This window comes from Saimiri boliviensis, chromosome 1 (genome assembly GCF_048565385.1).
Source record: "Saimiri boliviensis isolate mSaiBol1 chromosome 1, mSaiBol1.pri, whole genome shotgun sequence".
Lineage (NCBI taxonomy): Eukaryota > Metazoa > Chordata > Mammalia > Primates > Cebidae > Saimiri > Saimiri boliviensis.
In genome coordinates this window covers 99,600,686-99,613,175 of record NC_133449.1, presented here as the reverse complement: position 1 = coordinate 99,613,175, position 12,490 = coordinate 99,600,686, and the positions used below count along the sequence as shown (strand labels likewise).

Sequence of the window (12,490 nt, the reverse complement as noted above, 5' to 3'; positions counted from 1 at the left end):
GGCCAAAGATAAGAGTTCAGGTCCTGCTAAGAAGCTTTGACCTGGCCGGGCGCGGTGGCACACGCCTGCAATCCTCTAGGAGGCTGAGGCAGGCGGATCACGAGGTCAAGAGATTGAGGCCATCCTGGCCAATATGATGAGACCCCATCTACACTAAAAATACAAAAAATTATCTGGGCGTGGTGGCGCATGCCTACAGCCCCAGCTACTCAGGAGGCTGAGGCAGGAGAATTACTTCAACCTGGGAGACAGAGGTTGCAGTGAGCCGAGATCACACCACTGCACTCCAGCCTGGCAACAGAGTGAGACTCCATCTCAAAAAAAAGCTCTGTGACTTGCTGCAAATAATTCCACCTCAGAAACCATAATAATGACCATGGCAAGATAGTAATAGTAATGATCACTATTAGAGTTATCACTCGAATTTCAAGCACTAACTTCATCCTGGGCACCATCCTGGGCACTCATTCCATTACTTGCAACAGAGGGTGGGCAACTTTTCTCCTGTTTAGGACTGGATAGTAACTAAAGATTTTAGGCGTGGCCAGCCCAGATGGTCTCTGCTCACGATTCAACTTGGCCATTATAATGTGAAAGCTGCCAGAGGAACAGGCGTGGCTGTGTGCCAATAAAACTTGACTTACAACAGGCCCGGCCATGGATTGCTGACCCTTGCCTTCCACTGATCCCGAGGGAGATACAATTATGGATCCCATCTTACAAATGGGAAAACAGACTCAACTCAGAGCATCAGTCACCTGCCCAAGGACACAGCTCGCAAGGGGCAGAGCCTGACTTCAAACCTAATGCCCAGCCTCAGTCCTCTTGCCTGTCAAACAGGAGGAGCAGGTGCCTGATGCCAGCCTGACTGGGAACTGCCCCCAGGGCAATGGCTGGACAGGCGGGTTCTGGGCCCTTGCTCCCTGCAGTGTCTGGGATCTGGCATCAGGCATGGAAACCAAATCCAAGTGGCTGCAAAGCACCCAGAAGTCAGGCTCGGTGCGGCGGGGTCTGCCTGTCATCCAGAACCTCAGGCCCCAAGCAAGCCAGGCTGGCTGCTGCACCTGAGCTCCCTCATTCCCAGATCAGCGTGGCAGATGAAGCCAGCTCCATGTCCCAGCTCCGCTGCTTCCAAGCTGGGCAAACTGCTGAGGCCCTGGGCCTCACTTTGCTCATCTGTTAAATGGGTTGATGGCAGCACCTATCTGAGAGAGAGGCAGTGAGATCTACAGAGAGCCCACAAAGCATTTGTAACAGGGCCTGACAGCACTCAAGAGGACCGGGCCAGGGCTGGGCAGGTAAAGCCTGTAATCCCAACACTTTGCGAGCCCGAGATGGGTGGATCACCTGAGGTCGGGAGTTTGAGACCAGCCTGGCCAACATGGCGAAAACACGTCTCTACTAAAAATACGAAAATCAGCTTGGCATGGTGGCAGGTGTCTGTAATTCCAGCTACTTGGGAGGCTGAGGCAGGAGAGTCTCTTGAAACAGGGAGGCAGAGGCTGCAGTGAGCAGAGATCACACCACTGCACTCCAGCCTGAGTGACACAGAAACTCCATCTCAAAAAAAAAAAAAGAGGAGGACAAAGCCGATGCCGTTACTACCACTCTCAACGCATTAACCCCAGGCCTGGGAAGCCTGGGCACCTGACTGCACTTCTTCCCGGTAAGCCCTCACGCTGAATAGTACACTAAGACAAGAAAGCGTAAAACTCGATTGGGGACTTTAAACACAACCAAAAAAACTATAATGCAGAAAAAGCCTGCATCCGCAGGCTGAGATTTGCCCCGACCTCCCCTCCCGTCATCTCCCTGGGGGTCGTCATCTCCCTGGGGGTCGGGACAAAAGTCACCCCTCCTGCCTGCCCACCAGGGGCTTTACACCAGCCTGGGCAGACCTTCCTTAATGGCTTTGAATTTCCTAGCCTGACACTTCCTCCTCCTCTTTCTGAGACTCTCTGTGTAAATAGAAAATCGGTCACCTGATGAATAAATATGCACCAGCAGCCTCCAGTGGCAGGTGAAGAGGGGTGTAGATTACAAACACCTGCGCTTTGAAGACGCCCTGTACTTAAGAAGATTCATTCTTGGCACAAGCTTGTCCTGAGCGCCTCCAAGGCAGGCACAGCTGCGGGGGAGGCACAAGCTGCTTTTCCCCAGCCACAGCCCAAGAGGAGGCAGACAAGAAAAACCCAGATACAGCATGAGGAGCTGTTACATTTTGGGTTAAAGGGCTCTGGCGATTGTCACCGCGACTCACACCCAGCCCTCATTTACCTGGAATCTTCCAATGGGGGAGATGGCTCTGAGCTCCCATAAGGCTTAATCTACCCTACCCTTACAACCTTTCTTTTACTAAGCTGGGGATTCCCGGTTCTAATTTGGATTGGATCCGCTAAGTGAAGTGCGGAGGGAGGGAAAAGCCAAGCTTGCTGTTTGTTGATTTGCATTTCCGGCAGTGGAGGGGGGGAAAAAAGAGATCAAGAGTGAAATGGAAACGCTGGGAAATATTCAATATTCTTCCTATAAAAACAGCATAGACGCCAAGCAAAAAACATGGCCTTGGTCAGTTACTGGGAACTAAAATAGACACCACCAAACTCAAAAAGAATAAAGTACAGAGTTCCTAAAAGAGGAGTTTTTCCTTTTTTTTTTTTTTTTTTTTTTTAAGTCAGTTGGACTCTGGTGACCCTCCACCCTGCTCTCCACCCTGCTCTATTAACTCGGTGAAAACGTTTGCCCTGATTAGGGCAGCAAAGGCCAGATCCAAGGGAAGTGGGTCCTGTCCAGGCCCCTTCCTCCCCCCCAACACACTCCTCTTGGGGACTCCAGGGCGATGTAGAAGCCTCAGCAAAAGTGACAGGATCTTCTGAATAAAGAAAAAAAAAAAAAAAAAAAAAAAAAAACCTGAAACCGAACACCCGGCCACGTGCACCTTTCCCCAGCAAAACAATTCAGAAATAAAGCTCCAGGGCAGCGTCTTCTGCAGAATTTTGTAAGCCTCACCATAGGAAAACTAGGAACTTCCCCTCTCCTCTCTATACCCCCACATCACCTCCTCCCCCTACACCCCACCTTCATTAGGTACGGTGTGTCAAAGCTCAAGGGAGATCACCTCAAAGGGAGGGAGGAAAAATAAAATCAGCTCATTCCTAGAACCTGCGGCCACAATCAGCACAGCCTCCTTGACCTGCGGTCACGTGGCCCCACCTGGGGCAGGCCGGAGCCTCCCTCCCCTACCCCAGGGGGAACAGGGGTGGTGGTGCCGGGGCGCCGTGGGGGAGGGCCCTGGGGTCCACCACCGAGGGCTCCCAGGCCAGAATTTCTGGATCACCAGCTTCCATTTAGTCTACACTCGATTTTAAGGTTTTGAAGTCCAAATAAGGTGAATTCAGGAGGGGCTCCCCGAACCTCCAGCTGTCAACCCCCCTCCCCTCCCCTCCAGGCTGAAAGCGCGACTAGCCCCGAAACAGAAAGTTACAGGGCGAGTGGCTGTCACGACGCAGGAAGGTTAAGGAAACAGGAAGCCACGCCAAATACCCTCCTGAGCTTCCCCGGCCCCCTCCTCCGACCTCGGCGGAACAAAACCTTCCAGGGAATCCCAGGCAGGAAGGGGGGCGGCGGGATGGGGGGGCCGTTGAGGGACGCTCGCGCTTAGATCGCGCAAGGGGGTTGGCTGGAGAGAGAGGGAAATCAGCCCCAGGACTGGGGTGGGGGGGCATGCTACCCGATCGGGGCGGCCTGTAGCAAAGTAACTTCACACCCGGCGCTTAATTCACCCTGTAAGGCTTAAGCGCCTCGGCCGCTCGCTGCGCCGCCGCGGCGGAGCCGGCTCGGGGCAGACAAAAGGAGCGAGACGCGCAAGCCCCGGCGGCGGCGCGGTGGGGGCGGCGGGGCGGCGGGGCGGCGGGGCGCCCGGGCGGCGGGGCGCTCCCCGCCGCACGTAGCCGCGCACACCGCGGGCTAGACCGCAGCGGGAGGATCCGAGGCCGCGCGCGCTCGCCCGCGGGGGACACCGCGGACCCACTGCCCTGACCCTGGCTGGGGGGTCTGGGAGAGGGGTCGGATAAGGGAGGGTCCCGGGAGCGCCGGCGCCGCGCGGGACCCGGGGAGGCGCACGGCTCGCTTACCTGGTAAGTAATACAGAGGCGGCTTCAATCCAAACATGGTTCAAATTAGAATTCCATAGTGGCCAGAGAGGGATGAAGAAGGAAAATAATATTAAAACCCAGCAATGAATAAAAAGCACCGTTCAAGCCACGGCGCTCAAAAATGTCCAAAACAATAAAATAAAGGCAGAAGAGCGATCCCGAGAGCGACGGGGAAAAAAAAAAAATCAGTCTTTTTCTCCCCCAGCACAAGATGATCAAAAGGCTCTCTCTCCGGCCAGCGCCCGGGCAATTTCGGCCACCTTGGCCCTGGCAGATCCACAATGAGGTAATTGACGACCAAGGACGGGCCGGAGCCTCCACGGCTGCCCGGGTGTCTTCGCCGCGTGTGTATTTTCTGCCTTTTGGACTTGAGATGCAAATAAAAAAAAGGAGGGGGGAGCACGGCGGAGGGAAGCAGGCGGGGAAGAGAAGCGAGAGAAAAATAAAGGGGGGAGGTGAGGGTGATGAAATTGGGGGGTTAAGATCTTCAGGGATTACTCATTTGAAAGGAAAAGGGGGGGGAGAGAAAAAGAAACCAGCCCCCAAGACGTGCGAGTAGCAATCTCTCCTCCATTCAGCCATTTGAATGTCAAGGGCGAGGGTCAAGAGACCTGTTTCCAACAGGGTTTCACGTTCAGAACCAGAAGGAAAAAGGAAGGGGGGGGGCGGCGGGAGGGGGTATCTCTTGTTGCCAAGGAGAAATCGGCTTTGTTTTGTTTCCCCTTAGCTACTGGGTGAGGAGGGGCGGGGTGGCGGGGAGAGGAGGAGGGGGCGAGCGGGAGAGGGGAGAGGAGAAAATTAATACCCAAACAGCCAAGAAGTACCGAGGGGGAGATTTCTTCTCGTAAATAAAAGCAGCAACGATTGCAAACAAGTCTCCGGCAGAAGAAAGCAGGCCGGGGCGCCGGCTCCCCTCCCCCTCTCGCCACCGACACCCCTCCCCCCTTTTTTGGTTATCTCCCTGGCCCGGCGTCCCACCACTGACTCAGACAGAGGGGGTGGAAGGAGGAGGAGAAAGAACTCGCGGGGGCTCTGGCGCCTGGGCAGAAGGAGGCAGGAGGAGAGCGGGGAGGCAGGCGAGAGCGCACGGCGGTGGAGAGCCCCTCGATCAATTTTCATGCAAGAATCATTATCGGTAAATTGGAAAGCTGGCTGCCTGACAGCAGATTTGTCTCCCCTAATGAAAGCGAAAGGGTAGGGGCGCAGCGGCGGGCGGCTGAAGGCGGCGGCGGCGGCAGCGGCTCCTTCCGTCTCTACACGGCATCTTCCAACAGCTCCATGCTTCGCAGGGCGATAATAATAGTTTCACTTGCGAGCTTCCCCCCGCGCGGCCGCCGAGCTGGGCGGCAGATCCATGCGGACGCGAGCGGGGCGCAGGAAGCCGGGCACCCCTCTCCAAACCCGGGGAGGGTGCCGCTGCCGGAGGCGGGGTGCTCCCCTTCGCTCCCAAGCGGGGGCCGTTTGCAAACAGTGGGCGGCTGCGGGCGCCGTTGGTCCCCCCTCCGGCTGCCCAACTCCGCGCTCTGGCCGCTCGCCCGCCCGCCCTCCCTCCACACCCACGACTGACAGCTGCGGGAGCCAGGAGTTCGCTCTCCGCCAGGACCCGGGAGGAGAATCCCCACACCGTGACCCGGGGGCTCGGGGCCGCCCTGTGTGGAACCCACGCGGGGCTGCGGCAACGCACACGCCGGCCGGCCCCGGTGAGCTCCGCGGGCGAGCGGTTTGTTTCCCTCCTTTCTTTCCCTCTCACCCCTCACCCCACCCCCCTAAAAATCCCTGTTGCAAGTGTAATCAAATGCTTGATAGCATCTCCCACACTCTCCGTGCTCTGGTGCATTATCAGATCCGGGAAGGCATGCTTCCAGGCAAATAGACCTAATAAACGCTATTACTGGGATTCTGCAAGCCCCGGCTGCACCATAGTAACGAGAGCCCCGGCTAATTTGGTTTAAGAAAACGATCAACTGCACAGAGTGTGTGAGCGTAGAGCCTGTATCTCTCCTCTCCACGCCGCCTCCCTTTCACACCAGCTCAAGAAGGCCCCATGTGATAATTCCCCAAATCGAAGGGGAAAAAACCCTGCCGCCAAACCACATCCTGTGCGCTCATTGTCCAGCCCAGCGATTTTAAAGAGACAGGATCCATTTACCCACGTCCCCCGACCCCCTCCTTGAACGCACGCTGCAAAGCTGCCTCTTGATGTGACAATTTATTTGCAAGCCCTTTTACCTCCTGAAGGGCCCCTCGGTGGCACAGCCAGCGGGAATCACGACTTGGTGACACTAAGGGGTGACCTTTTGACCCCAGATACAATCATGGTTTGAGGAACAGACCTGAGCCCGCAGGTACGCACGGCGGGGCACCGCGGTCACGCCAGGCTTGGGTTCCTGCCAACGCTCTCCAACCACTGCGTAAATCAGGGGTCCCCAGCGGCAGCCCCGGGGTCCCTGCTAAACGCTGCGGCTTCAAAGGACAGCTGAACTCCCGGAATACGATACCCTAGAGAAAAGCTCCGGTGGGCACGTTGGAGGAGGTTGGGGAGCGGGAGCGGCGTGCCTTTTGACCTCTCCAAGCCACTCGCCAAACCCTTGCCTAACCCGCCAGAAAAAAATCTTAAAATGAGCTGGGCGGAGCGCTCGCCGCCACGGGAGGGGTGGCGGTCTCCCCCGCTGCCGCCAGCGGCTGGGTGGCTGCGGCGTGCGGGCGGCCGCCTTCCTCCCGGGCCCGGCCGCCGGGGGTGCGAGGAGCGTCTCGGAGTCCCCCAGCTCCCCGCTGGCCCCGCCTGGCGCCCCCTCCCCGCGGGCGGCCGAGCGCACGCGTGCGCAGGGGAGGGCGCCAGAGCTGCTGACCTGGAGGAAACCGGCCGCTCGGGGCCGCCCGCGCCCGCCGCCAGCCTCAGGCTGCTCCGCCCCGCGCTGACCCTGGAGGTCGCGCCAGGCCCTCGGCGCCGGCAGCCCTTTGTTTCCGGAGCTGCGTGGTGGCGCGCTCTCCGCGCCTCCCCTTGCAGGCGGGGCGGCGGGGTCGGGGTCCAGCACCTGCCCTCCCTGCCCCCACCCTGCGCGCCCCGCCGGGCCTCCCCTCCAGCCCCCGCTTCCCCCTCCCACCCACTTATCACCCATTTTTCACCCGCGCTCGGTTCAGTCTGTGCCCCTGGGGGGCCGGGGCAGGGGGTAGCGGCGGCCAAGACCTGGGTTAGACCGCTCGGGTGAGCTACCACCCACCGGCTAACCCCTCAAATTGGAAAAGCGTCCCATCTTACTTAGGGGGGAAAAACTATTTTTAAAAGACCCTAAACTATCAGTTTCTGTTGTCATTCTTTTATTGGTTTTTAATTCTCCGGGATTACACGAACAACAGTAGTAATTAATACTAAACCTTCGTCTACTGTATATGCTAATGGCAGGAGCCATAAAAATTAATTTGCAAACATGTCATTACACAATAGCTGTACAGGCAATAAACCTGTAATTATGGGCCAATCACAGGCATGGTACAGAGGGAGGGGTGCTCCCCCAATCTGCTGGGTGCCCCCCTTCCCCTGCTCCAGTGGGGAAGACGATGCCAGAAAGAAGCTTGCCTCCTGGGAGCCACTTGTGGGGAAAGGGAAAGGGGTCTCTAGTCTGCAGCTCCCATCAGCCTGGCTTCCAGGCAAGACCACTTAGAGCCAGCCATCGAGGTCCACCTGAGACTGAAACTGATCGAGAAGAGGCAAAGCTGGGTTTTGGAGAGCTCCCCAGGCCTGGCTGGCGGTGGGTAGGCCAGACCAGGAAGGAGAGGACCAGAGAGGAGCAGACACGCTGGTGGGCCAGCTCCTAGCTGATCTTTTGCTTCCTTCTCCAAGACAAGCATCTCCCCCAGTATTTGAATGCCTGCATCGAATTACCTAATTGCTTTTAGCCACACCCTTGGGAGAGAGCTGTAAGATTCTAGTGATAGCTCAGCCTCCTCTGGCCCTGGGTCTGGACGTCTCAAAGTAGGTTAGTGACATTTCCTGGTGACAGGGACCTTTGTAAGGGAGGAAAATATGAGATCCACTATGGGAGGGTGGTTACACCACAGCTGCCGACCCAATGCCAAGCAGCTGAGGAATAGCAAGCAACCCCACCGTGCCCCGCCGAGGCCTCCCTGGCAGCTTTCCATTGAATGGCCGGTTGTTTGCCATGATGGGGCTGAACGCGGTAGTGGGAAGGATTTTCCCCTTTCCACTGACCCTTGTGGCTTGGCTGTGGTTTTTGGAAGCCATCAGTACAGCCATTCATTCCCAGGGGAGCCGCGCCCCCGCCTCTGAGGGTGCCTATGGCCTGGCTAGGGGTCACGGGCCACTAGTCTAGGCCACACCAGGACGGAGTGCCAGGTGCCCAGGTGAGAAGGGCAGTGCCCTTTGTTAAGATTTCATCCCAGAGGGATTCTGTCCAAGGAAAGGATGTCTCGATTTCTCTCCACCCACACTTCTCCAGAAAAGCTCAGTGGTGGCAATGCCCTCTCTTCCTGTCCCTGAGCTCACCACTAGAGAGGAGTCAGACATTTAAGGAAAAGAGGTAGGAAAGGTCTGGACTACCCAGACCTGAGCCTCCAGGTACCCCTTGTTAAAGGCTGGGGACACCACAGAGCAAACTCGCCCTGCACCTACCTGAGAAACCCTGCCCACACTGCAAGCCCACCCAGGGTCAGAGGGAAGAATGGGGCCCAGCAGCTCAGGGCCACATTCTGAACACGGCAGAAGAAAAGAGAAAATTCGGTGGCTCCTGAGTAGGAGGCTGACGTGGAGGGCGGATCACGAGGTCAGGAGTTCAAGACCAGCCCGGCCAACATGGTGAAACCACAGCTCTACTAAAAATACAAAAAAAAAAAAAAAAAATTAGCTGGGCATGGTGGCACTCGCCTGTAATGCCAGCTACTCGGGAGGCTAAGGCAGGAGAATTTCTTGAACAGGGACCTCGGAGGCGGAGGTTGCAGTAAGCCAGGATTGCGCCACTGAACTCCAGTCTGGGCTACAGAGCTAGACTCCGTCTCAAAAAAAGAAAATTGCTTCATCTCTTCATCTCTATTGGGAGAAAAAAACCTCTCAGGAGGTCACATGTAGCCCACCAGATCCCTACCCTGAAGATGCAGGGACCCCCCAATCATCTGTACCTTCACAATAGAGGGTCCCCAGACTCCTCTAGCGGGGCCGCCTTCACCACAGCACAGAGACAGCCTAGCTGGCCAAGAGAGTCAGCTGAGAGCAATATAAATAGCCTCCCAGCACATGCTAGGAAAATTGAGGCTGCAGGCTAGGGCCTGGAGTGCTTGACGCGGGTGCCTCGGCTGGGAGCTGTGCCCACAGGCATCTGGTGGTCCCGCAAGGCCAGGCTGCAACCAACCCCTGGAGAGAGGGGTGCTGCTCCCCAGATTCCAGGAAAGGGAGGGACAGGAAGCTGCATGGCTAACCTGGAATGCCCTGTCTGTCCTCTGGTGGGCAGCCTCTGTTTCCCTCTTAGGGTAATAATACAGCTGATGCTTCCCACGTGCTCAGTCTGTGCCAGCTGCTGTTCTAAGCACTTTTCCTGGATAGCGCATTGGATCCTCGTGACAATCTTGTTCAAGGTCACCATGAGTTCCATTTTCCAGATGAAGCACAGAGAGGTCAAGCAACCTGCCCAAGGACACAAAGCCAGTGGGTGGCAGAGCTGGGGTGGGAACCCAGGCTGGCTCAGAGTGCATGCTCATTACCATCAGCAAAGGTTTGCAGTCAGACTTCAAATTCCCTCTGGACCCCACCCCCTGCAGGCCCTTGGGTGGTGATGTCAACATTCTGACCTCAGTTTCCTTACCTGGAAAATGAGGTGAATCACCCCTGCACTCGGGGCAGATGTGTGTAATGACTGTGGCAATGGGCGCACAGAGACTCCGTGCACAGAGCAGCCATCAGTCCTGTGATTCGGATAACAGCGGTAAGGATGCTAACAGCAGCTCCTACTGATGGGGCCTCAGGCACTGGGGCTCCACGCTGCCAGCTTTTCTGCAATGTCATCTTACTTGGGACCTGCCCCAGCATCCCCTCCCCTTGAGACGGACACCACAATGGCCATTACCCAGTCTTGTGCATAAGGATGCTGAGGCCCAGAGAAGTGATGGCACTCACCAAAGGCATACAGGAAGGGGACACACCCTGTTTCTCTTTCTGTCTGGCTCTAGTTCTGAAGTCACTGGACTGTCTATGAACATTCCAAGTCTCAAGCCAGTCTGAGGTTGAAAGAGAACAGGGAACCTCTGTCTGGTCGCACCTCACGGTGACTTCTGCGTATCCAGCTTTGGTTTTTACCTTTGCTTGGTGGGAGCTACAGAGCACGCCCCGCCCACATGTGCTGTCCCATCTCAGAGCCGAGACCTAGCCAGCCTGCCCCATGCAGCAAGAGAATGGTAATCTGCCAAAAGTTATGTCCACATTGCCAGGTACAGTGGCTTATACCCATAATCCCAACACTTGGGAGACAGAGATGAAAGGACTGCTTGAACCCAGGAGTTCAAGACCAACCTGGACAACATGGTGAGACTCCATCTCTACAAAAATAAAAATAAAAATGTTAGCCGAGGTTTGGTGACATGTAGGCAGTCCCAGCTACATGGGAAGCTGAGGCAAGAGGATTTCTTGAGCCCAGGAAATTGAGGCTGTAGTGAGCCATGTTTATGCCACTGCATTCCAGCCTGGGCGACAGAGCAAGCCTCTCTCTTCCAAAAAAAAAAAAAAAAAAAGAAAAGAAAAGAAAAAGAAAAAAGAAAAAAGGCATGTCTGTCCGCCTGGTACCTGTGAATGTGGCCCTATTTAGAAAGAGTCTGTGAAGATGTAATTAAGAATCTCCATGCCAGGCATGGTGGCTCTCACCTGTAATCCCAGCACTTTGGGAGGCCAAGGTGGGCAGACCACCAGGTCAGGAGTTTGAGACCAGCCTAGCCACTGTGGTGAAACCCCGTCGCTACTAAAAATACAAAAATTAGCATGGCGTGGTGGTGCACCTGTAATCCTAGCTACTCAGGAGGCTGAGGCAGGACAATCACTTCAACCTGGGTGGCAGAGGTTGCAGTGAGCCGAGATCACAGTATTGCACTCCAGCCTGGGCAATAGAGTTAAGACCCCATCCGTCCTAAAAAAAAAAAAAAAAAAAAAAAAAAAAAAAAAAAAATCTCCAGGCTAGGCGCGGTGGCTCATGCCTGTAATCCCAGCACTTTGGGAGCTGAGGCAGATGGATCACGAGGTCAAGAGATCGAGACCACTCTGGCCAACGTGGTCAAACTCCATCTCTACTAAAATACAAAAATTAGCTGGGCGTGATAGCACACGCCTGTAATCACAGCTATTCAGGAGGCTGAGGCAGGAGAATCATTTGCACCTGGGAGGCAGAGGTTGCAGTGAGCCAAGATTGCACCATTGTAGTCTAGTCTGGCAACAAAGTGAAACTCTATCTCAAAAAAAAAAAAAAAATCTCCAGATCACATAATCCTGGATTATGAGGGTGGGCCTAAACTCAATGGCAAGGGTCTTTATAATGAGAGGAACCACCTGCACCCCCACCTTTATCACAGCACTATTCGAAATAGCCAAAACATGGAGTCAACCTTGGTGTCCAACACACATGAATCAATCTAGAAAATCTGGTACAAACACACGACGGAATACTACTCACCCATAAAAAAGCATGAAACCCTGTCACTTGCAGTGACACGTGTGGAATTGCAGATTCTTCCATTAAGTGAAATAAGCCAGACACAGAAACACAAATACTGCATGACATCCCTTATAGGTGGGAGCTGAAAAAGGGGCTCTCATGAAGACAGTGTGTAGATGGTGGCTACCAAAGGGGGAGGGGAGGGTGGGCGGAGAAGATGATTAATGGGTACAAATACACAATTAGATAGAAATAAGACCTAACTAGTGTTCTATAGATCAGTAGGTGACCATAGTTTCTATTGTATACTTCAAAATAGCTAGAAGAGAATAATTTGAATATTTCTAGATTAAAGAAAAGACAAATATACAAAGTATACTGATTTTTTTTTTGTTTTGAGACAGAGACTCGTTCTGTCACCTGGAGTGCCATGGTGTGATCTCGGCTCACTACAGCCTCCGCCTCCAGGATTCAAGTGATTCTCCTGCCTCAGCCTCCCAATTAGCTGGGATTACACGTGCATACCACCATGCTTTTTGTGTTTTTAGTAGAGATGGGGTTTCGCCATGGTGCCCAGGCTGGTCTCAAACTCCTGACCTCAGGTGATCCACCCTCCCTGGCCTCCCAAAGCACTGGCATTACAGACATGAGCCACTGCATCTGGCCCCAGTACACTGATTTGATCTACACAAA

General features: G+C 55.0%; 1 protein-coding gene across 8 annotated transcripts in view; it reads right to left on the bottom strand.

The window, feature by feature from the left end:
* The window catches only part of GSE1 (Gse1 coiled-coil protein), a 504,956-nt gene that overhangs the window by 113,732 nt on the left and 378,734 nt on the right, over nt 1-12,490 (bottom strand). For 2 of the 8 annotated variants that reach the window (XM_010333676.3, XM_010333680.3), the window contains exon 1: nt 4,131-4,361. The exons of the other annotated variants lie outside the window; for them this stretch is intronic. In XM_010333676.3, coding sequence (XP_010331978.1) covers nt 4,131-4,167 — 37 coding nt within the window. In that variant the 5' untranslated portion in view covers nt 4,168-4,361. Of the gene's footprint in view, nt 1-4,130; nt 4,362-12,490 lie in introns of those variants that run through there. 8 annotated transcript variants of the gene reach the window in all.